This window comes from Rhinopithecus roxellana, chromosome 5, assembly GCF_007565055.1.
Source record: "Rhinopithecus roxellana isolate Shanxi Qingling chromosome 5, ASM756505v1, whole genome shotgun sequence".
NCBI classification, from domain to species: Eukaryota; Metazoa; Chordata; class Mammalia; order Primates; family Cercopithecidae; genus Rhinopithecus; species Rhinopithecus roxellana.
Genome location: NC_044553.1, coordinates 139,271,447 through 139,299,112, shown reverse-complemented (window position 1 = coordinate 139,299,112; position 27,666 = coordinate 139,271,447). Strand labels below are relative to the sequence as shown.

The following is a 27,666-nucleotide window of genomic DNA, read 5'->3' as shown; positions in this document are numbered from 1 at the left end:
AACAATTAATAACACCTCTTTTGTGGGGCTCTTGTAAAGATTAAATAATATTCATGAGGGATTTTATGTTTGGCCTTCACATAGTTAGGACTCTATAAATAATGTTTTTATTATTGCTATTTTCATAAGTGCAATGAAAGCTAGAACAGACATCAGGGACTTGGGACTGGAGATGTTGTGACATTCTTGCAAAATTAGAAAAAGCCCTCTAGTTTTTTCAACTAGATATTTCAACTAAGGACACTGAATATGAAACAGACTTTGGAAAAGACAGGATGGAGTTAACTCTGAGAACAGAAATCACCTACCCCTGTCCTCCCTACACACACAGCTTACTGTCTATAATAATATACCCTTACTGGTCCATTGTCCTCATTAACATAACTACTATTCCAGTAGACTCTTGCCCAGGCAAATTGCTTTATTGTTCATTACAGAGAGTTTTTGAAACAAAGAACCATCAACACTTCAACAGAAAGCAGCAAGAGTTTATACCCCAAGATCTTAAAACTCCTCACTTCCAAATCCTAAACTAATATGTCATGATTTTTACCCAAACAAGACCCTGCATGGAAAGACCCTCTTTAGACAATCTTTCATTTTTTGTCCTGGCTTTAAAATGCAAGCCCATATCCTTAGAATTCCCTCTGTCCTGAGCAAAGTGTGACAGTTGGACACCCTACTCCAAAATCTCATAATTTTCCCACCGTGCCCCTCTAGAGACTATCAATCTCTGCTGAGGTAGTTCACGCTTTCCAGGGTGAGCAATAAACTACTTGCCAGAGCTTTCTACTGGGGGAGGAGGGTTTGAACTTCTGTCAGAGACAAACAAATGTAAACCAGGTGCAGGAGTTTGGAAATTGAGCGGGGTTTGCAGTCTGGAAAATTGCTCCACAAGAGACTACGGTTGAACAAGTAGTCTTGAGTGAGTGGTCCGAGAGAACATCACAGTTAAAGAAAATGCAGCCCACCTGGGTCAGCTGAAAAGGTAGAGAATAAAAGGGAAAGGAAATGCAGCTGCTAGAAACAGTTGATTCAATGAGGCTGGCAACTTACCTGGAGGCTGGAAGAGGAGAAATGTGGGAGAGGCAGCAAGGAGAGAGAAGGAAACATGAAAGAGGAGAGGATTTCTGGAAGGAAATGTAGGAGCTACAAAGAAGAAAGACGAAGCAGAGACCCCACAAGAAAACAGCAGGGAAAAGAAGCTGCTTTCTGAGGTAAGGCAACAGCTCACCAGACTTTTGAAAAGTATCTCCTGAAGCAGAGAAGGGGTGGAGTGGTCGTAGACTGCCAGTAGTTTAGCTAAATGGAGAGAGATAACAGCTGGGCACAGTGGCGCATTGCCTGTAAGCACTTTGGAAGGTCAAGGCAGGTGGATCACTTGAGGTCAGGAGTTCAAGACCAGCCTGGGCAACATGGTGAAACCCCATTTCTACTAAAAATGCAAAAATTAGCCGGGCGTGGTGGCTTATGTCTGTAATTCTAGCTATTCGGGGAGGATGAGACACGAGAATTGCTTGAACGCAGGAGGCAGAGGTTGCAGTGAGCTGAGATTGTGCCATTGCACTCCATCCTGGGCTACAGAGCAAGACTCTATCTCAATCAATCAATCAATCAATAGAGAGAGGTAACATAAGAAGCAAACGCAGCTAGTAAAATCTTTTCAAAGACAGGAGGAAAGGAAGGGCAGAAGTGAGTACAAAAGAACATCTAATCAGAGAAGGGTGAAAGAAGCGTTCAAATTTGAATGTCTTCAAGCATGCCTGTGAGGGTGAATTTAAATCACACCATTCTGAGTTAAGCAATTATGGCCGGAGTGTGCAGGAGGCTAGGTATGCTGCCAGAAAACTGGAGACATTGGAAGAAAGAAAAGCGGTTTGTAATTCAGCACACTAGGAATGGAGATGCCCTCCAGAGCTGAAGATGGCTGTGCCTCGAGCAACCTGAGGCCCCGAGTGATGATTGCCTGAAGGTGGCTGCTCTGCACGCCCACTCATCCATCCAGTACTGTCCCATGAGCAAGAAGTAAACCTCACTCACTTAGGGCTATCACATGTCTGTATTTTTGTCTATTTCTTATAGTAATTCACCTGCCCAAACTAATAAGCATAAATAAAATTCCAAAAATATGGTACTCAGTTCACAGTGGTCACATCTAGTAGATAGGTTTAAAAAGATGGAATGTGTAATTTTCACTTTTTATTTTGTCTTAATCAAAAAAAAGAAAGAGGATGCAAAAAATCTCAAACTTTAAAAACAAAAAAGTAAAGCTTTATATATTCTATATAAAAAATAACATTAAAATATGTGCCCAGATAGGCTGCTTAAGTATGCTGTTTTATGGAGCAAGGCTCTTTTTTCTTTGTTGGGGGAAATATGAAAGGCTCTTAAAGCATATTTATTAGAAAAATTCAGCTTTGGAAGATGATATGGTCTGGCTCTGTGTCCCCACACAAATCTCATCTTGAATTGTAATCCAAATTGTAATCTCCACATGTTGGGGGAGGAACCTAAATCTCATCTTGAATTGTAATCCAAATTGTAATCCCCAGGTGTTGTGGGAAGGACCTAATCTCATCTTGAATTGTAATCCAAATTGTAATCCCCACGTGTTGGGGGACGGGCCTCGTGGGAGGTGACCAGATCATAGGGTGGTTCTCCCATGCTGTTCTCATGATAGTGAGTGAGTTTTCATGAGATCTGATGGTTTCATAAGGGGCTCTACCCCACTTTGCTTTGCACGTCTTTTTCCTGCTGCCATGTGAGAAAGAACCTGTTTGCTTCCCCTTCCGCCATTATTGTAAATTTCCTGAGACCTCCCCAGCCATGCAGAACTGTGAGTCAATTAAACCTCTTTCTTTTATAAATTACCCAGTCTCAGGTATTTCTTCATAGCAGCATGAATACAAACTAATACAGAAGATTAAAGGGTAAAAAGAAACAGTGTACTTTTTTTTCACCTGGGGGAAGGTGTGAATTTCCTCCTAGTGAGGGAACAACATAACTGACTCATGTGATGCAGGTAAGTATCATCCTGATTTTGCAGACAAAACTATGGAGACATGTTTTGAAAGGGCAAGTGAATAATCTCCTGTTATACACTTAGAGGCAACACTGGGCCTTTATCTAGGACTTACGACTTTAAATACAGCCTTTTTTTTTTTTTTTTTTTTAAATGATGTTTCAAGGATATCATCTGACAGAACTAAAAATATATGTAAATATTCATTGTCTAATTCTCCTTCATTAGATTTCAAATAAAATAAACATTTAAATGAAAAGTGTAACATTGCTGTCCAATGTGCAGTTTTCACAAATCAACAGATCAATAATTCAGCATGCAATTAGGTTCACTTAATCACATGTCTACATTATGGGTTTTTTTTTCTTCCTGTAAGAAACATTTATTAATTCTCAATAAAAGCCTAGCACAGGACAATTGGCTTTCCTGTTACAACTAGCATTGCAGCAGGCACTCAGTTCCTGAGTCCACCCCTCATACAGTATATGGGAAATCGGCAGGGTGAGAGAAAGGAGTTCTCAGGTGAGGGAATGAGGAACAGAAGAAGGGGAAAAGAAGACTTAAAGTCTTCTGTTAAGGAAGACCTTTTTTCCAACCACTAATTTCCTTCCATTTTCCTAGTGTCCCCCTTCCTACCTCAATTATCCAACAGGCATTGGATTTTGGCATTTGACTGTGCTTCTCACCCTGGAGATATTTCCCCACACGCTAAACTGCCCCAGTTCATGAGTGAGAAGCATGCCAAGCCAGGAAACAATTTGGGGGCAATCAAAAAGCCGACTTTACATTTCATCTGCAAAATTAGATGGGACCAAAGGAGATGAGAACACGTCAGACCAGCATAAACCAAGGAGACTCAGTTAGACTCAGATGTCAGAAGAGAAGCTGCCACAGCCAATTTATTGTTAGCTAAAACAATAAATTGAACAAGAATATTAGCCAAAAGCCTAGCTCTTCACCAGTCCCCAGCTTCTTTTTAACTCTTGTTTCAATTTGATTTTCAATTTTTTTCCCGTTTACTTTTAAGTGCCTATGTTGTGGGATCAGGAGGACCAGAGAGAGATCTCGGGGTATATACAGGAGGATATCTTTATTATTGAGTGCACTCAGACTTAGGAGACTCGATGTCCAAAGACTGGGCCTAGAACAAAGATAGCACTTGACTTTTATACACATTTCACAAAATGGGGTGGGCTAGCTTGAAGCAAGCTTACAGTGGCATGAAAGTAGGGATACAGAGGCAGGACAAACTCAGGATTGCACATGACGATTGCCAAGCATCCTGGATGTTCATTATCTAGGTTTTGCTCTAAAGAGCCTTGCACTGGTTTCTCTCATAACCTTCACTATGGTGCCCAGGCAGCTGTAGTTCAGGCCTACTCAGGCTTCTTATGACTTTCATTGTATTTCTCAGATAAAACAGAATACTTGAAGTCAATAGTTACAGAGAACAGGGATCCATAAACTTATTCCATGAAACAAAGGAAAGTTTGTTTTCTTCTCCCTATGTTGAGGGAGTGCTGGGAGAGTCTCTAGAGCACATTAGCCAGTATTATCAAGACTTTTCCTGGGTCTGGGCTGTGCCTGTTGCTGCCTCTGGGACAAGTCAGCCTAATATAGGAAAGCTTATTTCTCTTTCTTTATAATTTTATTTTTCTTTAATTTCCTGCCTCACCTATAGTTCAAAAAAATGGAAGGCAGTCACCTTGATTTTGCCTAGGTTTGCTCACTCAAGTGGGTAGAGTTGGAAGAGATTAATTAGAATATAAGTGAATAATTACTGGCCATCTATTAGGTGCACTTTACTGCATACTCTGGGTGGTATAAGGAAATAGTTGCTATTTATTTTAAAAACAAGATATGTGTACATTGCCCAAGCCATCATTTTGTTACTATAAATTCTTTAAGTGCTACACAATCCCCAGGTGAAAACAGAGACTAATAAATAGGTAAATTAATTTTAAGGTAACATTTTAGGACAGGGTTCTACCACATAATACATTACTGATGTATCTTAACATCAAGTATTAATTTCAAGTGTAATGCATATTGATCTTTAAAAAGTTTATTTCATCTGACTATAGAGGTAATATATATTTATTGTAAAAACTTTGAAACACATTCATACAAAAAGGAAATGAACTTTCGGACAGCTGACCATCCTCCTGGAGGGTGGTGTGCCAAGGGAGGATGTGGAAGCTCTGCGCCCCTCCTCCATACTTCACCCTATGCAAATCTTCGTCTCTATCTTTTGTAATATCCTCTATAATAAGCTGTTAGATGTAAAAAAAAATTCCCATCATTTGATAATACAGAGAAAAACTATTTTTTTCTGTCTGTTAACTGTGTGTATATATATACACACACACAACACATATATATAAATAACATAATGACAAAAGCTTTTCTTATGTGATTAAATTGTCTATAGCAACAGATTTTTTCTTTACAAGTCAGGGTCATGCTATGCTGCCCAGGCTGGAGTGCAATCACTATTCACAGGCAGGGTCATAGTGCACTACAGCCTCAAATCCCTGACCTCAGCCAACCTTCCCACCTCAGTCTCCCAAGTAGCTGGGACTAAAGGCTCATGCCACTACACCTGGCTAGTATTTCATGTTTGACCATTCTCTTAGCTAAGCATTTAAGTCCTTTCCAAATTCTGTCTATTATAAATAATTAACTCTGAAACAAATGGCTTTTTTACATTAACTTTTTTTCACTACTCTATTTTCTCAGGGAAAATGTATAGAAGTGGAATTACTGGGTCAAAAGTTAAAAGTCTGTCAAAGCTCTTGGTATACATTAGATCCTTAGCTTCCCCTGATTGTTAGACTGGCACTTACTTTTCATATTAATCTATGATATGAAAGTTCACAGAATAAATTATTTCCTATATTACCAAGGATTTTCAATGAGAGAAGTCTTAATTCTTTGATAATTATTAATGAATTATTATTAACATTTCAAATGTAACTGGAGGAAAGAAATAATCTACAACTGAAAGGCAATATTCATGATTTGATGTATCTTTTAATTTATTGAGAAATTAAAAATAAGAGATATTGAGGAGAGTTTGTAAGTATTCAGATTTTTGAAGCACATTGAAGAAAATTTAAATTATCAGCAGATTTTCCACTAAAAGTAGAACATTATAGAAGTGAGTCTCTAAATTGCCTGGCAGGTGCATACAGCTACTTTCATGATTATTTAAGGACTGGTGCTAAAGCTGGTGATTTTGAAACCTCTGATGAATCCATTTGATTCAACTTAGTGGATCAGCAAAATAAAGTCTTATTATACTATAGGCAGAAGTCATACATTTTACCTATCCCAGTTGTAAAATTTTTAACTTATTTTTGATTTAAAAAGCTCACATAGGCCGGGCGCAGTGGCTCATGCCTGTAATCCCAGGACTTTGGGAGGCTGAGGCAGGAGGATCACGAGGTCAGGAGATTGAGACCATTCTGGTTAACATGGTGAAATCCCATCTCTACTAAAAATACAAAAAAGTAGCCGGGCATGATGGCACACACCTGTAGTCCTAGCTACTTGGGAGGCTGAGGCAGGAGAATCCCTTGAACCCAGGAGGTGGAGGTTGCAGTGAGCCGAGATTGCACCACTGCACTCCAGCCTGGGTGACAGAGCAAGACTCCGTCTCAAAAAACCCCAAAAACACTCACATAAAAGTAAAAACATTCTTCTGAGGGCAGCATTTCTTTGTCTTTGCCTTTTTTTTTTTTTTTTTTTTTCTCTCTTTTGAGATAGGGATCTCATTCTGCCCAGACTGGAGTGTAGTGGCATGATTATGACTCACTACAGCCTCGACTTTGTAGGCTCAAGTGATCCTCCTGCCTCAACTTCCTGAGCAGCTGGGACTATCGGCAAGTGCTACCGTGCCCAGCTAATTTTTAAAAATATTTTTCATAGAGATGATGTCTCACTGTGTTGCCCAGGCTGGTCTCAAACTCCTGGGCTCAAGTCATCCTTCTGCCTCAGTCTCCCAAAATGCTGAGATTATAGGTGTGGGCCACCACGCCTGGCCAGCATTTTCTGTAATTATTGCTGGTATTTTAATTAAGGAGATTTTATGGCATTGTAGTGGTTTTGGAGGCAGACATTTTTGGGTTCAAATTCTCAGTTTGAAATGTCTTAGCTAAGAAAACTTTGGCAAGAGCTCTGCAGGGTATGTATTACCATCTTCATTTCACATAGCAGAAACTAAGGCTTGGTAAAAACTAGTGAGACAGTGTATGTGAAGTACTTTTAGTGAAGTGCGGGCCCACAAAAGGCATTCAGAACTTGGTAACTATTATTACTAGGAGTAACAACAGCAGCAGTCTGTATGTTATTGACTTTCTTAAAGAGAAAGTACAATAGAAAATGGAAGTGTCTAGTGTTTCATCATTTTGCAGATATAAATCTTTATTACATGCATGCTTTTCAGTCCAAACAGTATCCTCGCTGAAGTTACAACCCAGGGGAAATGATTTATATCCACTTAGGATCCTGAGTAACTCATAGAGAGCCTACCATTCTTGTATTTTTTTCTTACAAATCCTCAATGCCTTTACCCATTGTTAACTGATATATAATTGCTACTTCCTCTGGCTACCTATTGTTGCATAACAAATTACCCCAGATTAAGTGGTTAAAATAACATTTTATTATAGCTCACAATTTTGTGGATCAGGATGCCAGGCAGTGCTAAGCTGGGTGATTCTTCTGCTCTATGTAGCCTCCACCAGGATCACTGGGTGTTATTCAGCTGGTGTCTGGAACAATTTGGAGGGTCCAAAAGGGTGTGCTTCTATGCCTGGCTTTTTGATGGGAATTGCTAGAAGTTTAGGCTCAGCTAGGCTTTTCTTCATCCCAGGATCTCAGGATCTTCCTACATGGTCTCTCCATCAGTGCAGTTGGACATCTTACATGGTTGTTCAGGGTTCCAAGGATATAAAGTGAACACTGACAGTTCTCTTAAAGACTGGGACTAGAACTGGCATTGTATCACTTCTAACATACTCTATTGAAATGTTAGAAAAAATGTTCAAATTTAAACAAACCAGCAACCCATAAATCCATGAAGTTCAGCAAACCTTAAGCAGATTAAATATTAAAAAAAACTCACCTAGGCATATTATGATTAAACAGTTGAAAAGTAAAGATATAGAAAAAGTTTTACAAGTAACCAGAGGGGAAAAAACACTTTACCTACAGGAGAATAATAACACGGATATGACTACTCATCAGAAAAAAAGAAGGCCAGAAGACATTGAAAGATATTTTCAAAGGGCTGAAACAAAAATGGCTTTGCTTGAATTCTATACTCAGCAAAAGTGTTTTTCAAATATTAAGATAAAATATATTTTCAGTAAATGAAACCTCAGAAAATTTGCTGCCAGTAGAACCACACTGAAATACTAAAAGTTTTTTGGGCTAAAGGGAAATAATCGGACCTACAGAAGGGCAGGGACACTGGAAATATTAAATACGTTGAGTGTACATAAATGACTATTTTTTTCTTTACTCAAATTAAAGTTAACATAATAATGTGTTATGAGGTTTATAACATATATAGGAATAAAATATATGACAACAATAGCATGAAAGATGGAAGAAGGTAAATGGAATTTGAATTTCTAAAGGTTCTTACATGATTACAGAGTAGTATAATATTATTTCTAGGTAGACTGTGATAAGTTAAGGACGTATATCGTAATTTCTGGAGTAATCAAAAAAATTTTGCAAAGGACTAAAAAGCCAGTGGAACACAATATTAATAAATAAAACCAAAAACAACTAGATTAATCCAAAAGAAGACAAAGGAGAAATAAAGGAAGAAAGAACAGAGAAGACAAAGCAAATAGGAAAATAGTAGACTGAAATCCAACCATATCAATAATTACAATAAAGTCATGGATTAAACACTCCAGTTAAAAGGCTGAGATTTTCGGCTGCATATAAAAGCAAGATCCAATTCTGTGATGTTTACATGAAATGCATTTTAAATATAAAGATGTAGTTATTGAATCTGTTGTTTTGGCTGTAAAATTATAGTAACTACTTTAGAGAATTGTGAGGATTAAATGAGTACATATGTGTTGAGCAATTAGTGTAGTGCTTGGGATATGGCAAATGCTCAATTAAGGTTGGCTAAACATATATGTGTGCATATGTGTGTGTACACACATATACTAAACATTCTGTCAATCAGATTTTTCATTAATTCAGACTAGCCTACTCTTCTAATTCATTATTGTTAAAATGCATGTTCAGAATACATTGTTTCACTTTTTTGTTTGTTTTAGTTTGATTTCCTCACAGCTTGGTGTAGGTGAATGGCACACAAAGCATCCTGCCTTATGGAGACTTCTTATTATCAAATATCTGCATTGTCGTAATAAGTTTTAGTAAGTTCTAAACCAAAAAGCATTCAAGGATAGATTCAAATGGGGATCTAACTTAAATGCAGGAGTGGCCTGAAGGGTATGTGTCTCTGTGTAGGTCATAATTAGGCTGAAAAAATAATCAGTAGAGTTAACTAGGCAGAGAGAGTGCGAGAAATAGATTTCTAGGCAGAGGCAAAAGCATGTGAATACCCTGAGATGAGAAAGATCTTGGACTGTTCAAAAAACCAAAGAACACAGGTGTGCAGGAATGGAGCATGATGAGAACCCAGAGGTGGGCAGGAACCAGCTGAACTTGTGGGCCTGGATGTTAAGATACTTGGATTTTATTCAAGAAAAATCATTCTGGCTGCTGTGAAGATACTGAATTAGAGGAGATTAACTGGAAATACTCAATTGGAGTTAAGATACAAAATTATTATAGTTCAAGCAAGAGATGATGGTGGCTTAAATAAGGTTGGTGGCAGTGGAGCGGAAGAGGATACATTTTTCGTGTATTAGGTAGTAGAATCAACAGGACATGGTGAAGAGTAGAAGTGGGTGATGAGGAAAGAAGGTATAGTGATACCTCTCAGGTATCTGGGATTTGCATCAGGATGAAGGAAGTTGCCATTTATTGACTCAACATACACAGGAGTAGTAGATTTCAGGAGGACCATTAAGATTTCAGTTTTGGATATAAAATGTGAGATATGTGTAAGATGTCTGGGAAGAGAGGTCAAATAGACCAATAGGTATATACCAACACTAAGAAGGAGGGCCTGAACTAGATATACAAATTTGGGGATTGTTAGATAAGATCACATAGCAGGAGAAGGTAGAGTGAAAAGAGAAGACGACACAGGATTGGGCCATGTGAAAACCCAATAAGTATAAGTGGGGAAGGGGAAGCAGCCAGCAAAAGATGATAGGAAAGACTGACCAGCATGGTAGGAGTCCAACCAGGATTGTGATATCACAGAGGCCAAGGGAAGAGGGTATGAATAAGAACAGAATGATCTACTATTTTGAATCTTGCATATAGCCTTTTAAGATGCAGTGGTCACAGGTTTAACTGTGTTAAACATACTGTATTTATTGAATGAATAGCTTTTTGTTTTTGGAGTGACAGTTCTAGGTCACAGACCTAATGTCAGTACTGTTAAGATGAAATGTTAGATAAATTTAACAGTTTAATTGAGCAAAGAATAATTCATGAATCAGGCAGCCCCCTAACCAGAATAGGTTCAGAGAGACTCTGGTGCTGCTGTGTGATAGAGAATTTCTGGAGGTGGGAGTGGAAAGAAGGTGATATACAGAAAACAGAAGTGAGGTATAGAAGCAGCTGGATTGGTTATAGCTCAGTATTTGCCTTATTTGAACATTGTTTGAACAATTGGTCACCTGTGATTGGCAGAAACTCAGTGACTGGTAAAAAAGTAAGTTATGGTCTGTGGTCCGTTCACATACCCAGTTATAGTCCACTGTGTATAGAGAGGCCTTTAGGCCAAATTTACAAGGAGGCAGCTTTAGATTAAAGAGTGCTTACGTTCTAATACTCTAATTCATATCACAGAACAAAATCTAAACGTGAATTGGGAAGCCATCTCAGAGGATGTATATAGAGCTCCGTAAGACTGGACAGGTACTGGCAGGGATAATTAGAAGTGGCAATGGTAAACTAACTGCTCAGCTTTCTATTTACCAAATCACAGGACCAAAAAAAGTCGGTTTCGAAGGGCGGCTTAGAAAGAAAACACACTTAGGAAATGGAATAACATTGTGTTATTTTACTGCTGATGTAGTCCTCATTGGAGCTTTTCAATAAATGCTGGCAATATGCATTGGCATTTGAAATGTGTATTCATAAGTTTAGTATCTACATATCTATCCTTGCAGCAAATCCAACACAATAAAGAGCTCTCTTTCCTAAACAAATCAGAGGGCTTTAATACTATACTGAGGAATCCCAGGAAAGTTTGGTTGATGGTACTTATGTGATGTATAAATTAAACAAATCATTCTATACTGATACTCAGTTTCATGCCTTATACCCACAAAACCATTCTCAATTCCTTGAGCAAAGATGAGTGATCTTTCAGCTCTATTTTTCTCATGAAAGTTATAATGCTTTGTATATAGTCACTGCTTAATAAATGATTATAAAACAAATGTATTAAACATTTGGGTGGCATGCATGCAAAAATCTTCACTAATCTTTTCTATTGACCAAAACCATTTGCAGACAATAATGTCAGATACATATTAGAAACATTTGAAGAATATAAGTTGCATTATTCTTTAAATTTTTAAGATATTAGATTCTCAATATCTCAAGTATATAAGCAAATGGTCTTTTAATAATTTATTTTTAAACTGATTCTCTTTTTAATTACTGTATTTAATAGTTTCCTTTGGTTTAGGAAGTTAACACTTTTGCTCAGAGTAGACAACTGAATATTTACTTAAAAAAACTTATAAATAACAACTGGAATCTTTGTGAGAAAAAAGGTCATAATAAAAACAAAATGAGGCCGGGCGCGGTGGCTCATGCCTGTAATCCCAGTGCTTCAGGAGGACGAGGCAGGTGGATCACGAGGTCACGAGATCAAGACCATCCTGGCTAACACGGTGAAATCCCGTCTCTACCAAAAACTACAAAAAATTAGCTGGGCGTGGTGGCGGGCGCCTGTAGTCCCAGCTCCTTGGGAGGCTGAGGCAGGAGAATGGCGGGAACCCGGGAGGCGGAGCTTGCAGTGAGCCTAGATCGTGCCATTGCACTCTAGCCTGGGTGACAGAGAGAGACTCCGTCTCAAAAACAAAAACGAAACAACAACAACAACAAAATGACTGCTTTTAAGATCAGTAGGGTTTATATAGGACTTCACTACAAATTAATTGCTTTTGTTTTTGATGAGGGGGCAAAGAAGCAAAATGGTTTGATAAATGGATATCACATTTGGAGTCAGAAGATTTGGTTTTCAATTTTGTAGACTGTTGTTGTCTTTACTGTACCGGGGATCCTCAGCCTCCCTGGGCCTCAGTGTTATTTTACTTTCTTTGGTTTTAATGTACTGCTCTGTTATAAACTTCTTATGAAGGATACATAAATGATTTATTTTTAGCCTTCTTTTCTAATATATGTTGTCTTAAGGCTATATGTTTTCTTCTGAGCATGACTTTGACTCATCCCACAGGTGTTGATATGTCATATTGTTATTATCATTTAGTTAAAATTATTTTCTAATGTTTATTATGATTTCTTCCTTAATCCTATGGTTAATTAGAAGTCAGAGTTATTTAGAAGTTAGGTTATTTACATGCTGATTTTAATTTTTTTTGTAATCTATTGAGACTTGCTTTTATGGCCCCACATGCAGTCAATTTTAGCAAATGTTCCATGTGTCCTTGAGAAGAATATATACTCTGCAGTTGTTGGATACAATATCTTTTATAAGTCAATATAATCAAGTTTGTAAATTATGTTCAAATCTTTTTATTAATTTTTATCAGTATATTTACTATTGGTGTGCTTGTTCTATCAGTTATTGATAAAACTATATTAAAACAAGCTCTCACTATGATTGCCAATTATTGTTTATCTTTTTAGATCTACCAGTTTCTGCTTCATACGGTTTGAAGCTATGCTCTTATAGACATTAAATTTAGAATCACTATATCTTATATAGGGATTCCTTTAATCATTATGAAATAATTACTCTACTCCCTTAGAGTAAGGCTTTATGCTTTATATATATGTATATTTACATCAGTTTTCTTTTAGTTACTGTTTGCATTTTATGTATTTTTATCTTTTCACTTTCAACCTTTCTATATAATGTTTAAAATGTCTCTTGTAAGCAGCATACAGCAAGTATTAAAAATTAACCAATCAATCTTTGTATTTTGCTTAGAGTATTTAGTCCTTCTACATTTAATACGTTAATGTAAATGCTGATTATTTGGAGTTAAATCTACTATTTATTCCAGAAACTCTTTTTCTTCCAATTTCTTGCTTTTTTTGTATTAATTAATTAATTTCATTATTTCATTCCCCACTGCTATTAGCCTATTAGTTATCCAGTCTTCTACAAGCATTTTAGTAGCTGCCCTGTGGGTTAAAACATTTATTTATGATTTATAAAAGTTTAATTTCAGTTAGTACTTTTACCACTTCTCAGATAATTCAAAGACGTTTAGAACACTTTAACATTATTTATAATGTCCTATACTTTTTTTAAAAAGCTATTGCATATTTCAATTCTATTCATACAAGCAGTTCTACTTTGCATGGCTCCAATACACATGAAGTTCAGTCACCATGATTTAATCAAATGTAAATGATAACTGTCCTCAACAACATCCCTCAAGTTTCAGTTACCATAGTATATTAACTATTAATCACTGAATAAAGTACAAACTTTGTTGCCAGCTCTTCAGTCCACAGATCACTATGTAAATAACAGATGTGCATTATAATAGGTGACCAACTACATCTCTCCTTTCAAAGTCATTGATGGTTGCTCACTGGGCATCTCTTGCTCAGTTCATTCACAAACAATAAAGCATGTCATTGTGTTTCCTATGTGTTTGCCAGTAATCACCTCATATGACATTGCCTAAAAATGGCTAATTGAAAGAGTGAATTTACCAATAAAGATGAAAATGAAGCAAAGAAATGAAATGTAATGTTACTGAAAAGGAAATCCAAATGAAATGTAAATGGAGTCATAGAATAAATCACTGGCATGAAAATGTTGATACCACCACCATCTGAGACTATTTATTTATTTATTTATTTATTTTAGGGACCAAGTCTTGCTCTGTCATCCAAGCTGGAGTGCAGTGGTGTGATCATAGCTCACTGCAGCCTTGAATGCCTGGGCTCAATTAATCCTCTCACCTCAGCCTCCCGTGTAATTGGGACCACAAGTTTGAATTACCATGCTCAGCTAATTTTGTTTTGTTTTTTTTTGGTAGAGACAGGATCTCACTATGTTGTCCAGGCTGGCTGATAAACTCTAGATATTTAATCAGAGGAACTTAGTGATGGGAGAAAAATGGATGCAAAGGATAAAGATGTCCCAAAAGATACAATGATGGTAAAAAAAATTTTCACATTAAAGAAATACTTGAAAATATTTTATAACATTTAAAAAGCAAAAGATAAAATGATGGAAGCTAATCTAGACTTAGAAAGAAGTATGACAATTTGCCAGGGTGTTGAAAAGATATTCTCTTGTAACTTATATAATAAAGATAAAAGGTCAAGCACTGTCTAAGCTACTCTTGATAAGTTTTTACAAAGCAGTAAAGCATTTTACTTGTAAGTGTTTCTAATGTTGACAATTAAAGCATGTGAAATATTAGTTTTATTATTTTTTCCTTTCCATTTATAACTGATGGAGAAATTTTAATCTTTTCAAAAAAGCTTTTAGAAGTCACAACATAATTTTTCTTATTGATTATTAAGATTGCTTAATACACTTTCAGTCTGCACAATTTTATGATCCCATACTATCATGCAGAGCAAAGAACAGTATTTTAAATCCCCTAAGACATTATTTCATTTTGTGCAGTCAAGATTCATTTATATTTACCCATATATTGACCTTTTGTGTTGCTTTTCATTTCTTCCTGCACAGAAATGTGTTAGCATGTGGACTCGCTTTACTTTTGTCTTAGTAATTCCCATTAGTAGTTCCTTTATTATGAGTCTAATGGTAATAAATTCTTTCAATTTTTGTTTGCTTGAAGTATCTATCTTTTTCTAATTTTAAATAATCTTTTGGTCGGGCTGGCAGATATTTGCTGTTTTGCTGTTCACAAATATCTTTCTATTGTTTTATAAATTCTATGATTTCTGTTGAAAAGTCAGCTATTAGTCTTGTTACATTCTTGAAAGTATTATTTATTATTTTCTTGATGCTTTTTTTTTTTTTTTTTTTGAGATGGAATCTCGCTCTGTTGCCCAGGCTGGAGTGCAGTGCAGCTCACTGCAACCTCTGCCTCCCAGGTTCAAGTGATTCTCCTGCCTCAGCCTCCCGAGTAGCTGGGATTACAGGCACACACCACCATGCCCAGCAAATTTTTGTATTTTTAGTAGAGATGAGGTTTTACCATGTTGGCCAGGATGGTCTCGATCTGAATTTGTGATCCACCCACCTTGGCCTCCCAAAATGCTGGGATTACAGGCATGAGTCACTGTGCCCAGCTTTGCTGGTTTTTATAATTTTCTTTCTGTCTTTGGTTTTTAGCAGTTTTACTATGATGTGGCTCGATGTGGTTTTCTTCATATTTATCCTTTTGTGATTTGCAGTACTTCTAACATATGTGACTCTTGGTGCCTCTTAAGAGTTTTGGAAAGTTTCTTTCAAATATTGCTTCTCTCATTCTTTCTCTCTTTTCTTGGGATCTAACAGGTTAATAATTTAATCATAGGTATGCTAGACTTTTTATTGTGCTACATATTTCTTATTTTCTCTTTCTCTCCTTGCTTCAGACTGATTATAGTCTTCTGACCTATCTTCCAGATTACTAATTCTCCATTGAGCTATGTCTAATCTCTTGTTAAACTCATGTATTTAGATTTTTGTTATTGACTTTTTAGATTCTAGAGTTTACAACTGATCTTTTTATATCATTTTCAGTTTTATTCTGAAATTCTCTCGTCATTTAAATTTTTGAATATGCTAGTTATTTTAAAGTCTGTGTCTGATAACTCCAATATTTGAACTTCCTAAGGATCATTTTCTGTTGTCTATCTTCTCTCGATTTTTTTGCCCTGCAAACGTTTGAGTTATTTTTGATTGATTCAAAGCTAGGCTTTAGTCTTTGCAAGGACTGATCTATTCACAGTTTTCCCATACTTCTAAGATGAAGCTCTTCAGTGATCTCAGCTAAAACCCTGGATTGTTTACTAGGAACAATCTTTCTTGGCAAGCCCTGAACCCAAATTTTGATTTTCCTAGCCCTAATAGATGCTAAACCTCTGGTCAGTTTCTCAGCCCTTAAGCTGTTGCTTACAATTCAGGAAATACCTCAAGGGGAAAAATAACCAAATGATGTTTTTGGGATTTGCGTATTGCCCATTGAGTTCTTACTGTCTTCATAACACTCTAATATTTTCAAACATTTTTAAAAAGATTCAGCTCCTTAAGTTATTCTCAGACTAATAGTTGATCTGATGTAAGGTAGCCTACCATACTTGGAAGCAGTATCTTGGGCCTCAATATTCTTGAAAGCATCTTAATGTAGTGGATAGGGAATAATTTTTAAGTAATACATTTATGGTATAAAGATTCTGCCCCTATCCCTTAGTAACTGTTCGACCAAGGAAAACATATTTAGCCTCTCTGCATTTATGTTTTTCTTATATAAATAATGGAAATAATTGTATCTGCTTCACAGGGTTGTTTTAAGGGTTAAATAATAACCAGGCAAATAATATTCATGCAATGTTTAATGTAATGTTAGGATATACTAAGTATTTATAGATAAGTATTTTTGTTTCTTCATCAAGAAAATCAAGTTAATGATTAGTAATACATAGCTGCTTAAAATAATGCTAATACATAGCTGCTTAAAATAATGCAATGTGATTATTTATGTAACACTTTTTGTAGATTGTAATCTACTAGAGAAATAGAAAAATTGTTCTGAGGTATATCGACTGGTTTTCATTTGCTAGATATAATTCAATATTGATGATAAACATGAAGTTGCAACTCTTATTACACTTATTTTGCAAATGAGGCTAGGAAAGGTTACATGACTTGTCTAAGGGGAGATAAGGAGTAGGCAGAGATGCTGGTGTTCAGACCCAACTCTGACCCACTACAGAACTAGGGTTATTACATTCCCTACTGTTCTAATCTCACTAAGCAACTCTTCTCTTTCCAAATTAAGGAAAATATGCCAGCTTTGTAGAATCTTGCACAGACCGTAGAATCAAGTAGTTACTCAGTAAGTACTTATTGTCTCACTGACATTCACATCAATAAAATATACTGACACAGTAGTAATAGAACAGATAGTGGTTCAATAACAGAACTTTTAATGTTGTCTAACTTCCAACTATGGAATTGAGGTGTAATGAAGATGAATTAACATAAATTGAGAATGAGAACAGGTTAATAATTTACTCATAGACAGAAGTTTTGACTCACAATCTAGAAACCAGCTCCCATTGCCATCTGGAGCCCCAAGATTATCAGTCAAGAGTGGTTGTGGCTTAGGTCTATGCTGCACTTTTCCTTGTACTTACATGTGAGTCACTTGACTCAAATTGTAGAAGGAGTGTGATTCGAGCTGCTGCAGAGTTGCATCTATAGACAAGTAGCTGAATGTCAGAAAAATATAAGACAAAATAGACAATTAATAGGGTTGTAAACTTCAAACATACTGTTTTTGACATAACTTTTTTGTTATGGGTTTCCCAGATCATGCAACATGTATAACCCTCATAGATTCTGCCTAATTATGTTAAAATTACTTACTACTTTTTTCAAATCTTGTGATACCTGAATTCTTCCTGTATATTAACTCCTATTTATCCTAAGTTCTCATTTAACTGTCATTTCCTTCAGAAACTTTCCCCAAACCACCTGATTAAAATTTCCCATATGTATATGTAGGGATATATATACATATGGTGTCACCCTGTGGAATATTCCACTGGAGAATTGCGGTTTTCTCTTCATCTTCTTTGAAACTACGTGTCTGATTCCATGTTATTAGACATTCCATTAAAAATGCTTCTTATTCGCTCTAGTGTTCTTTTCTGATGCTTGTGTTTTTTTTTTTTTTTTGTTTTCTATTTTGAGGAACTCTTCCATTTTAAAGGAACTCTTCTATTGCCTTTAAAATATACAGATGTCTAAGACCTGGTCTAGGATAATTAAATCAGAGTTTATGAAGGATGAGTCAAGTACTTTTATTTTTCAAAAGCTTCTTAGCTGATTCTAATGTGTAGGCAATTTTGAGAACCACTGACCTATAGTTTGAATTGAATCTGCCATACATATGTATATATATGGTATATATACAGGGATATATATATAGTGAGATATCACTATATATCACTACAGACTCCTTTCACTAATTATCACAGTGCAAACTTTCTGTTCTTTGGGTAATATTTATGGTGTCTCACTAGACTGTAAATTCTCTGAAATGCAGAACTGTGTCTGTTTTTGGCCACTGACTCTTGAGTGCCTTTCAGAGTGCTTGGCATGTTGTAGACTCTTATTAAGTGACTGAATGAATAGAAGAGTTCCTCAAAATAGCAAAACAAAACAAAACAACAACAACAAAAAAACCCACGAGCATCATAAGAAAAGAACACTAGAGTGAATAAGAAGCATTTTTAATGGAATGTCTAATAATATGGAATTAGACATGTAGTTTCAAAGACGAAGAGAAAAGCACAGTTCTCTAGAGGAGCATTCCACAGGGTGACTACATACTCCCTTAAGACTTCTCGTCGTGATTTTAAATGAAACTGAAAATTCAAGCTCCGTCTTCAACTTTGTAAGCAAAAAGTAATTCAGGAAAAAGCTTCAAGTACTGAAAAAGGAAGAGAAATTCCTAAATACAATTTGTCAAGAACATATAAGGAATGTTTCAAATAGTTTCCTCAAATTCCATCTTGTGATGAGAATGACTAATGTGGCCAAACTCAATGAGCACTTTCTGTTGAGAGGTATTTCTATGACATTTGTGAAAATGAACAATTGACAGCTGGTTTCCAGCTATAGCCATAGCAGGGATTCTCAACCCTGGACGTGCAATTAAACTACTTGAAGGGCTTTTAAAATACACAGATGTCCAAGACCTGGTCTAGGATAATTAAATCAGAGTTTATGAGGGATGAGTCTTTTACTTTTCAAAAGCTTCTTAGCCGATTCTAATGTGTGGGCAGTGTTGAGAACCACTGGCCTATCGTTTGAATTGAATCTGCCCATAAAATATCCTCATCAATGCAATGTTTACAAGAGGAGTGCTGATTGTTCCATTCTGAGTTTTTATCTTGGTTATTACGAGTATTCTAATGGCTCTGTGCTTTCTATTTTGAATTACCCGTTCTCTAAACAATCATCCTTTGATTTATCCAGTCTCTTAACCCTTTGCCTCTTGTGGATAATAACATATAAATTTTTTTGATACAAATATATTTCTAACATAAAGGAAACAATGAAACAGATTGAAAAGAATTAATGTACCATGTAGAGACTGTGGGGATTTATCAGGGATGAAGCTGAGCCAGCTAGCAGAGCAAGATTCATTTTTCAAGGCTGCCAACTTGTTTTCCTAAGCATCTTTTCCATTGCTCCAAATCTTCTACTGAATTTCTTAGTTAAGAAGTATGAGTCTTTCTCAAGATTCCAGAAGGATAGTCACTTGGCACATATTATCAAATGGAAGTTCCAGTTTCTCCAACCTAATGACACCTCTTTGAAGGGCTGTGATAGCTTGGTTGTGAAGACAACTGGTAGGAATCGTTTATTCAGTGGGATAAAAATTGCGATTCCCTGCTTACTTACCCCATTCTATAAGTACGAAAAATCAGATCCTACTTCTTCTTCATATGTAAATATCATATAATCATTACAGTCACCATATGACTTATCATTCAAACTGGGCTATTTTGTGAGTTAAAGCAAGGTGCTGTTAACAATTATGCCAGAATACCAAGTGGGAATTTGAACCATCTCAGACAAACCTAGCTTCATCCTATTGATCTCTTTTTTCTCCTCAAGATATATCAAATCTTTAATTATTATTCAGGTATGTATATGTGCTTTTATTCCACAAATATGTATTGAACATTAATTGTATGACAGACATCCTTCTGGACAATGACAAAACAGGCCTGTTCCCTACATTCAAGGAACTCACGGTACTCAGAGATACAGATTAACATACAAGGTAAATGGGATTAACACAAGGTGTTAAGTGCTTGATAGAGTTCAGGGAACTCTATCACTTAACCCAGACTGGAGAATCCAGCAGTCTCCCTGGGGGAAGCCTCAGTGGAGCCTTCAGATCTGTTTGGGTGTCTCCTATATCTCAGTCAACCAACCCTCTTCTTATTGCTCACTTTTATTTCAAATCTTCCCATCAAATTTCTAACTCTGCCACTTCCATCTTCTTAGATGTCTTTTAATAATTTGATAAGTTATAGAAATGTTTGAAACTTTAACATGAGAATGCCTTGAATTCCCAACCAATAAGCCTGTTAGTTTACCTGCATCTGTCCCATCTTTTCCTACAACTGAGACAGTTAAGTAAAAGAGGGCTCCGTAGCAGAACCTTCAACTGCCTGTGCCCTAGGAGAAGTGTGTACTGGGGTGGAGCTTTGGGAAGTTCATTTATAGTGGGGTGGAGCCTGGCCTCTCCTGTTCTGAGGTGGTACCTGGGATTCAATCTGTAAGGCGGGAAACGGGCTAGGAGGACTCTCGCTTTGCTGAGAGTCCCTGTTTCCCTTTTTTCCCCTTTCACCCAATAAATTCTATTTTTATCACTTTTCAAAGTGTCTGTGAGCCTAATCTTTTATGGCTATGTGACAAGAACCTGGCTTTTAGCTGAATTAAGGAGAAGGTCCTACAACATAACTTTCTTGTTATGATGTAAAAAGTGACCATCTTCCTATAGAAGGCCAATCCCTCTATTTGGATCTCATCTCCTCCTGCCTCTTCAGGGACCACATGCTCTTAAAATTGTTCTTTCTTCACTCTCTTTAGCTTCTGCCTCTCTATGGATGCCTCCTCCTGGTCCCAGTTACACCCACTTGTTTGTGACTTTTAATCTCTACCTAAATCTCTCCCCGTGTGCCCCCATATACCCAGAACTCCCAATCCTCTTTACTCTAATTTATTTTTTTCTTTGTCCCATACACTTATTTCCTTCTAAATTAGTATCTAATTTGCTTATTTATTGTGTTTTTGGTTCATTGTCTATTTCCTCCCATTCAAATGGAAACTCCATGGGGACATGGATCTTTGTCTGTTTGTTCCCTGATGTATCACCAGCTCTCAGAGCAGTGATTGGCACATAGTAGGGGCTGAACAAATATTTGTCAAATGAACGAAAAAATTCTGTCTATGTCCTGATATGTACTCAATGCCATACACCCCAAATTGAATTCCTAACATACCCCCTGACCCTCCACAGCAAATATACAAAACACTTCTCTGCCTAAGTGAATGTGCTCATCAACCACACAGATGTCCTAATCAGAAACTTGGATGCATTTCTTTTCCATCTCCCACCATCTCCAAATCAGTCAACTTTGAAGTTTATCAGCCCTCCCTTATTTATGTCTCAAATCTCTATCCTTTTTCATTATTCCCACTCAATGATCATCCTTTAGTTTCCCATCCTGTCCTTTGGGCGCTGCATCAGCCTCTTCACTAGCTTCCTGCCTACAGCCTTGCTCCACTTCCGCCCATCACTCCACTGCAAAGCCAAGGGAATGTTTCTCAAATGAAAATCTGACCGTTTCACTTGCCTGCTTAAAACCATTGAATGGCTCAGCCCTTAGGGAAGATTTCAAACTCCTTCACATGATTTACAAGACCCTGTACTAACTTAGACCCAAGTTTTATGTTTTTCTATTGCCCACCTCCCTGCCTAAGCTCTACCTCCAAGAAACTTTTAATTCTTCAGAAAGCCCAGGATTTTCCCTTCTGCTTTTTGCTATGTAAGGCAGATCACAGGTCAGGTGCTGTTTTTTTTTTTTTTTTTCAGGAAGTCTTCTCCAACTCCTCTCCCTGCTCCTGTTTAGGTAAAAGACCTCTTATGTGAGTTTCCATTATCACCCAATAACTGACCCCATCATGACACTCATCACTCTCTTAGGAATAAAACTGAACCTCTGTGAGATTTGTCTACTGTTACACACGGAACATCTAGCAAAGTGCCAGGCACAAAGTAGGGCTCAATAAATATCTGTTGAATGAATGAAGTAATGGCCAAGCTGCTAGGACATGCAAGTAGAGACACCAAATAGGCAGTTGTATAAGGTAGATGAGGGAAAAGGAAGAGCTAAAGAATTCAAGGTTTTTAGCTTATAGAATGCTAAAGTGGTGCTGTTAAAAGAGAAGGAACAGCTTGGGAGGAAGATGATGTGTTTATTTTGGATATGCTGGTTTTGAAGAGCCTGTGAGACATCAAAGTGGTAATGTTTGGAAATTAGCTGTATTAGGAAATAGTGCAGCCAAAGGAATGGGAGTGTTTACTCAAGGAGAGTGGGTATAGAGGAATTAGAACAAAATATATAAAGAAAGAGCTGGTAATTAAGTAGCTGGCAAAATTAAAATAGGAAGTCAGGAAAGGAGACTGAGGAAGAGTAGCCGGGTGAGACAAGAAGAGGAATGAGAGAGGAATATGAAGGAAAACAAAGAGGCAAGAATCTGAAAGAGGAAGGACTTGCTAGCAACATAAAAAACTGCAGAGATGTTCAATAGGATGGTCTCTCAGTCTCAGCACTGCTGACATTTTGGAATAGATAATTCTGTTACGGGGAATGTCCTATGAACTGTAGAATGTTTAGCAGCAACCTTCACTTTTACCCACTAGGTGCCAGTAGCAGCCCCGTCTCTACCAAAAATGCTAAATGCTTCTAGGGGTAGAGTTGCCTGTGGTTGAGAACTACTAAAATGACAGAAACACTAACAAAATAGCCATGGAGTGAGTACATTTAGCCAAAAACTGTACAGATTGCTTCTGGTTATATTATTTCGCATGCCTGAATTATCTGGATTGCCTGTCAAAATCAATTAAGTGAAATAAAGATCTGCTTCATTTCATTCACTCTTTGTCAACCCAATATGGAAAATCCCTTTTCTCCTCACTCTAAGGGGATAACAATTCCATTTTTAAGGTTTAGAATTATTTTTAATTCTCTTTTAACGCGAGAGAGATTTGAAACCATTGGCTATGTTTATAATAAAATGTAAATATTTGTATTAGTAGTGAAAGGTGATTCAAGAATTGGTGACTAGGACAGATGGATGTTTGTCTATCTGTATTATCTGTTTAGCTTATAAACTATGGGATGTTTATAGGAGAGATTTACAGCTAAGGTTTTGCCACATCCCAAGATATATTAAAATACATCGAGAATTATGAAATTCTCAAAACCAAATGAATTTAAATTTCATTTAGGTTTTAAAAAATCATATAGGAATTAGGGAGTGGAGATATAGCAAAGTCAAATAAAAATTATGTACATAAAATTGTCATATACATTGAAAATTTAACTGCCATTGATTTATGCAAGTATAATAGCGAGTATTTTTCTTGATAGGACACATTTAGAGAATAACATATCACAAATGCAAACTTCTCTTTATAATAAAAAAACTTACATTCTGGAAATATTGGGAAGACTAGAAAATGCGTGACTTGGAATGGTTCTCAGGTGAGTCTCAATAAGCTTCCTGTGAAAATAACAATTACACAATTAGAGTTTTAATCTTTGGGCCTTTCTAATAATTCACCTTAATTATAAAAACACATTATTAAAAAGCATGACAGTTGTTACATATGTTTCCTTACATATAATCAACAAAAAAACCAAACATACCAAAGAACCATACATATACATTTTTTCTCCCAATAAGAATTGAGTGTGAGATTCAGATGCAGAAAATAAATCATCAAACCTCATCTATGAATTAGCAGTAAACTAGTATGTCTTGCCTCGTATCACACTTTCTTTGTTAATTGAAGGGCAACATTTTTTGGGGGTCTTTTTATTAAATTGAAAAAATGTGATTATTTTACCTTTTACTTTAGGTTTGGGGGTACATGTGCAAATTTTTATATAGGTAAACTCGTGTCACAGGGATTTTTTTTTGTAATGATTATTTCATCACCCAAGTATTAAGCCTAGTACCCAACAGTTACTTTTTTCTGCTCCTTTCCCTCCTCCCACCCTCCGCCTTCAAGTAGGCCCCAGTGTCTGTCTATTCTCTTTTTGTTTATGAGTTCGCATCATTTAGCTGTCATTTATAAGTGAGAACATGTAGTATTTGGTTTTCTGTTCCTCTGTCAGTTTGCTGAGGATAATGATCTCCAGCTCCATCCAAGTCCCTGCAAAGGACATAATCTTGTTCTTTTTTATGGCTGCATAATATTCCACGGTGCATATATGTACCATGTTTTCTTTATCCAATCTGTCACTGATAGACATTTAGATTGATTGCATGTTTTTGCTGTTGTGATAAGTGCTGTATGAACATTCATACGAACAACATAATATATTCAGAAGTATATTAAGACTACTGAATTTATAACATGTACTTGTCAATGGAATTGTCTTGGAATGCTATCAGAATATACATTAAGTACATATTAAAAAGAATTAAATGCATGTTTTAAATATTAAGGGTTAAAAATAGTGGCATGGTTACCACCTTCTTGCACAAGTAAAAGTCTCCTCAATCATATCTTGATCTTATCATCTACGTGCTGCAGTCTGGAAATAACTGACTGGCAAGGAGCAAGTTCTTCCTCATAATCTTAAGACATCTTTGTTGGATTTGCACCTTAAAGGTGTGACTTTTCCTCTGGTTTGCTTTTTTGGAGACTCTTCAGAAGGTAGAGACTGTTCTCATTATACATAATGAAACATCTTCATGCATTCCAGTATGCCTCTCCACCTACGCACTCCATTTTTTGAGTTACGCTCTTTACTATAGTTACTACTTGAGAATCTTGTATGGAAAACAGTGTGCATAGTGTATTAACTTGGCAAAAAGACAATGCCTTAGCACACTACTCAGCTTCTCCATGTGTCTGTTTTTGCCATTTAATCACACTGGTAATCACACATCATCCAGTTAGTACCTCATTTATAGCTATTAGAATAACATTGTGTATTTTTTCTTCTCTAAGCTGAGGGGTTACTTCTCAACAATCTATTTCCTTGGTCTATGCTTTCTTTGAATTATTCATTTTTGCTACGATTAAAATATGTCTGTAACTTGCCTAATCAAAGCATCAGCAAGACCAAATTAATTGGTAAAAGGACCTATTACAATGGATGGAGGGAGGTGATGTGAATGACAAAAGAGTAAATCTTCAGCTCTTTCCAACCTCTGGTGTTTCGCCATGAAGCCCAATGTTGTCTTAATATTATTTCAGAAATTCAGGTTCCATAAATTACTTGTTCTCCTTTGAAGGTCTCCTACTTATATTTCCTTAATTGAGTTATCCAGATTCGGAAGCTAAAAAGATATGAGAAGAACAAGTCATTCTACCAAAATCTCTGTGTAAAATTGGGCCATGCCAAAGGAAAACAAAAGATACACACCTGTTGAGTATCCCCCAAGGCAATTGAGTTTAAGCTCGAAGATAGTCTTACTCATAGAGCTGTCATAAGGCAAATATTTTGTGGGCATATTTATGGTAAGATGTTAGGTAATATGGGTCTAAACTCTAACTTTCACTGGCTAAAATTTTTTGAGTTTAGCACGTGTTCAAAAGTAAATAATGTATATAAAATTAAATACAAAACTAGAATATGATTACAATGATTTCTAAGAAATTGACTTGGAACAGAAATAGCATCTAAGTGCAATTTAATAGCCTTTGGACTAAAGGTTCAAATAATGTTTCTATTCTTTCCCAAAGTATGAGTTTCTGAAATATATAATACCTGTTTCTTGAATTCTCTTTCTCTTTTGCATGCATACACTTCTGAACAAAGATCTTTTCCCCACTATTGAGTTAGTAGTGGCACAAGGTGTTTTAAAAGACAAAAATATTTGAAATGCTAATGTTTTGCTTAATTCCACAAACAAAATATTTTTCCCAGTCAGATTTTTTACCAAAGAAAGCTCACCAATATATATAGACCAAAAAGGATTATGTGTCTCAGAGCATCTGTCTTAGTAGTAATGCAATATGCACAGTAAATCAAACAAAATTGAAGTTGAGGGTGCTAGCAACCTTAGCCTGAGATAAAAGTAATGTCTTCTTGTTGAATAAATTCAGTTAATGTCATGATTATAACACACTCTGGGACAAAATACAGATTTCAATAATGTTAAATGATTAGAATGGCAACTAGTATATAGATTGCCAAATTGATTGCAATTTAACAGTTCATACATTTTGCCTGGATATTTTCATAGTAATGTTCACATAATCTAAAAAAAGACATAGTTGAGTTTGTATAAATTTTGTTGACTTTTGGTATAAATTGTCTTGGTTGCCTCTCTAAAATTCACCATATTAGCTTAAGCTCTGCTTTAATTCCTTTCCTAGCTTTTCAAATGTGATTAGTCTGACTGAGCTTATGAAAACATTGAAAAGGAGTTTTCTTCAAAGGTATCTATTTCCCTTCAGATAAAGAATAAAAATAATTAGTGAGGGCATGGCATCTAGGAAATTAAATAAAGATACCATATTTATTTAGAGAGCATTTGCTCCATTTTTCCCTAATAGTTCAACCTTACAATAAGGATTGTGGGGAAAATTTATTGTAATATGTGGATGCCTCATGACCCCCACATGCATGTGCTCCAGCACGCACATAACCTTTGTGGAGGTTTTGTGGTTGTTTTGATTTGCCATAGTTTTGTAGCTAGAGTTAATTTATAGAATGTTTGTCATCAATCTGTTTTTATCCCTCCATCTAGGGGCAAGTGGCTGGATGTTCTTTCTATTATCTACCTTTACAAGAGAAGGCCTTTTATTCAGAGAATCTCGTGATATTGTGATTACTGCTTTAAATAGAAATGAAAGAAAAAAACACCAAGTGACTGTTTATTTTATCAAAATATTTTATTTTAATTTCAGAATACATTTTGAATATTTTTGGAAAAGGCAAAGTACACATCTAAGTGTGTATTCTTTTGACAAAAATATTAGAAAATCTTCAAGGTGCTTCACTATTGTCCAAAGAATTTGTATCACAATAGTATTTGTTTCTAATGAAAATATGCTAGTTACTGAAGAGGCTGTTTTTTATTTGCCTTTGATAATTCACAAGAAGAAGACAATGATGATTCTAAAATATGACAAAAAACCTCACGTCATACAAATAGTACATCTATTTACTATTAACGATTAAGGCATCATATGTAACTCATTGGGAAAATAGTTCACAGCTATAGTCTTGTATCCTATGTGGAGAATGTACATTTAATAGTTAAAGAAGTTGGCCTCAAGATATAGAAATTATATGAGAGAAAAGATACAAGCTGAATTTGCAATGTCAATATGTTTTTCTGTGATTTCTTTAAT

General features: G+C 36.1%; 1 protein-coding gene across 1 annotated transcript in view; it reads right to left on the bottom strand.

Annotated features, from left to right (window-relative positions):
• TSHR (thyroid stimulating hormone receptor) overlaps nt 1-27,666 on the bottom strand; it is a 184,633-nt gene that overhangs the window by 48,743 nt on the left and 108,224 nt on the right. The window contains exons 3-4 of the mRNA XM_010364471.2: nt 23,781-23,852; nt 17,675-17,749 (exon numbers count right to left, since the gene is read on the bottom strand). Coding sequence (XP_010362773.2) covers nt 17,675-17,749; nt 23,781-23,852 — 147 coding nt within the window. The remainder of the gene's footprint in view (nt 1-17,674; nt 17,750-23,780; nt 23,853-27,666) is intronic.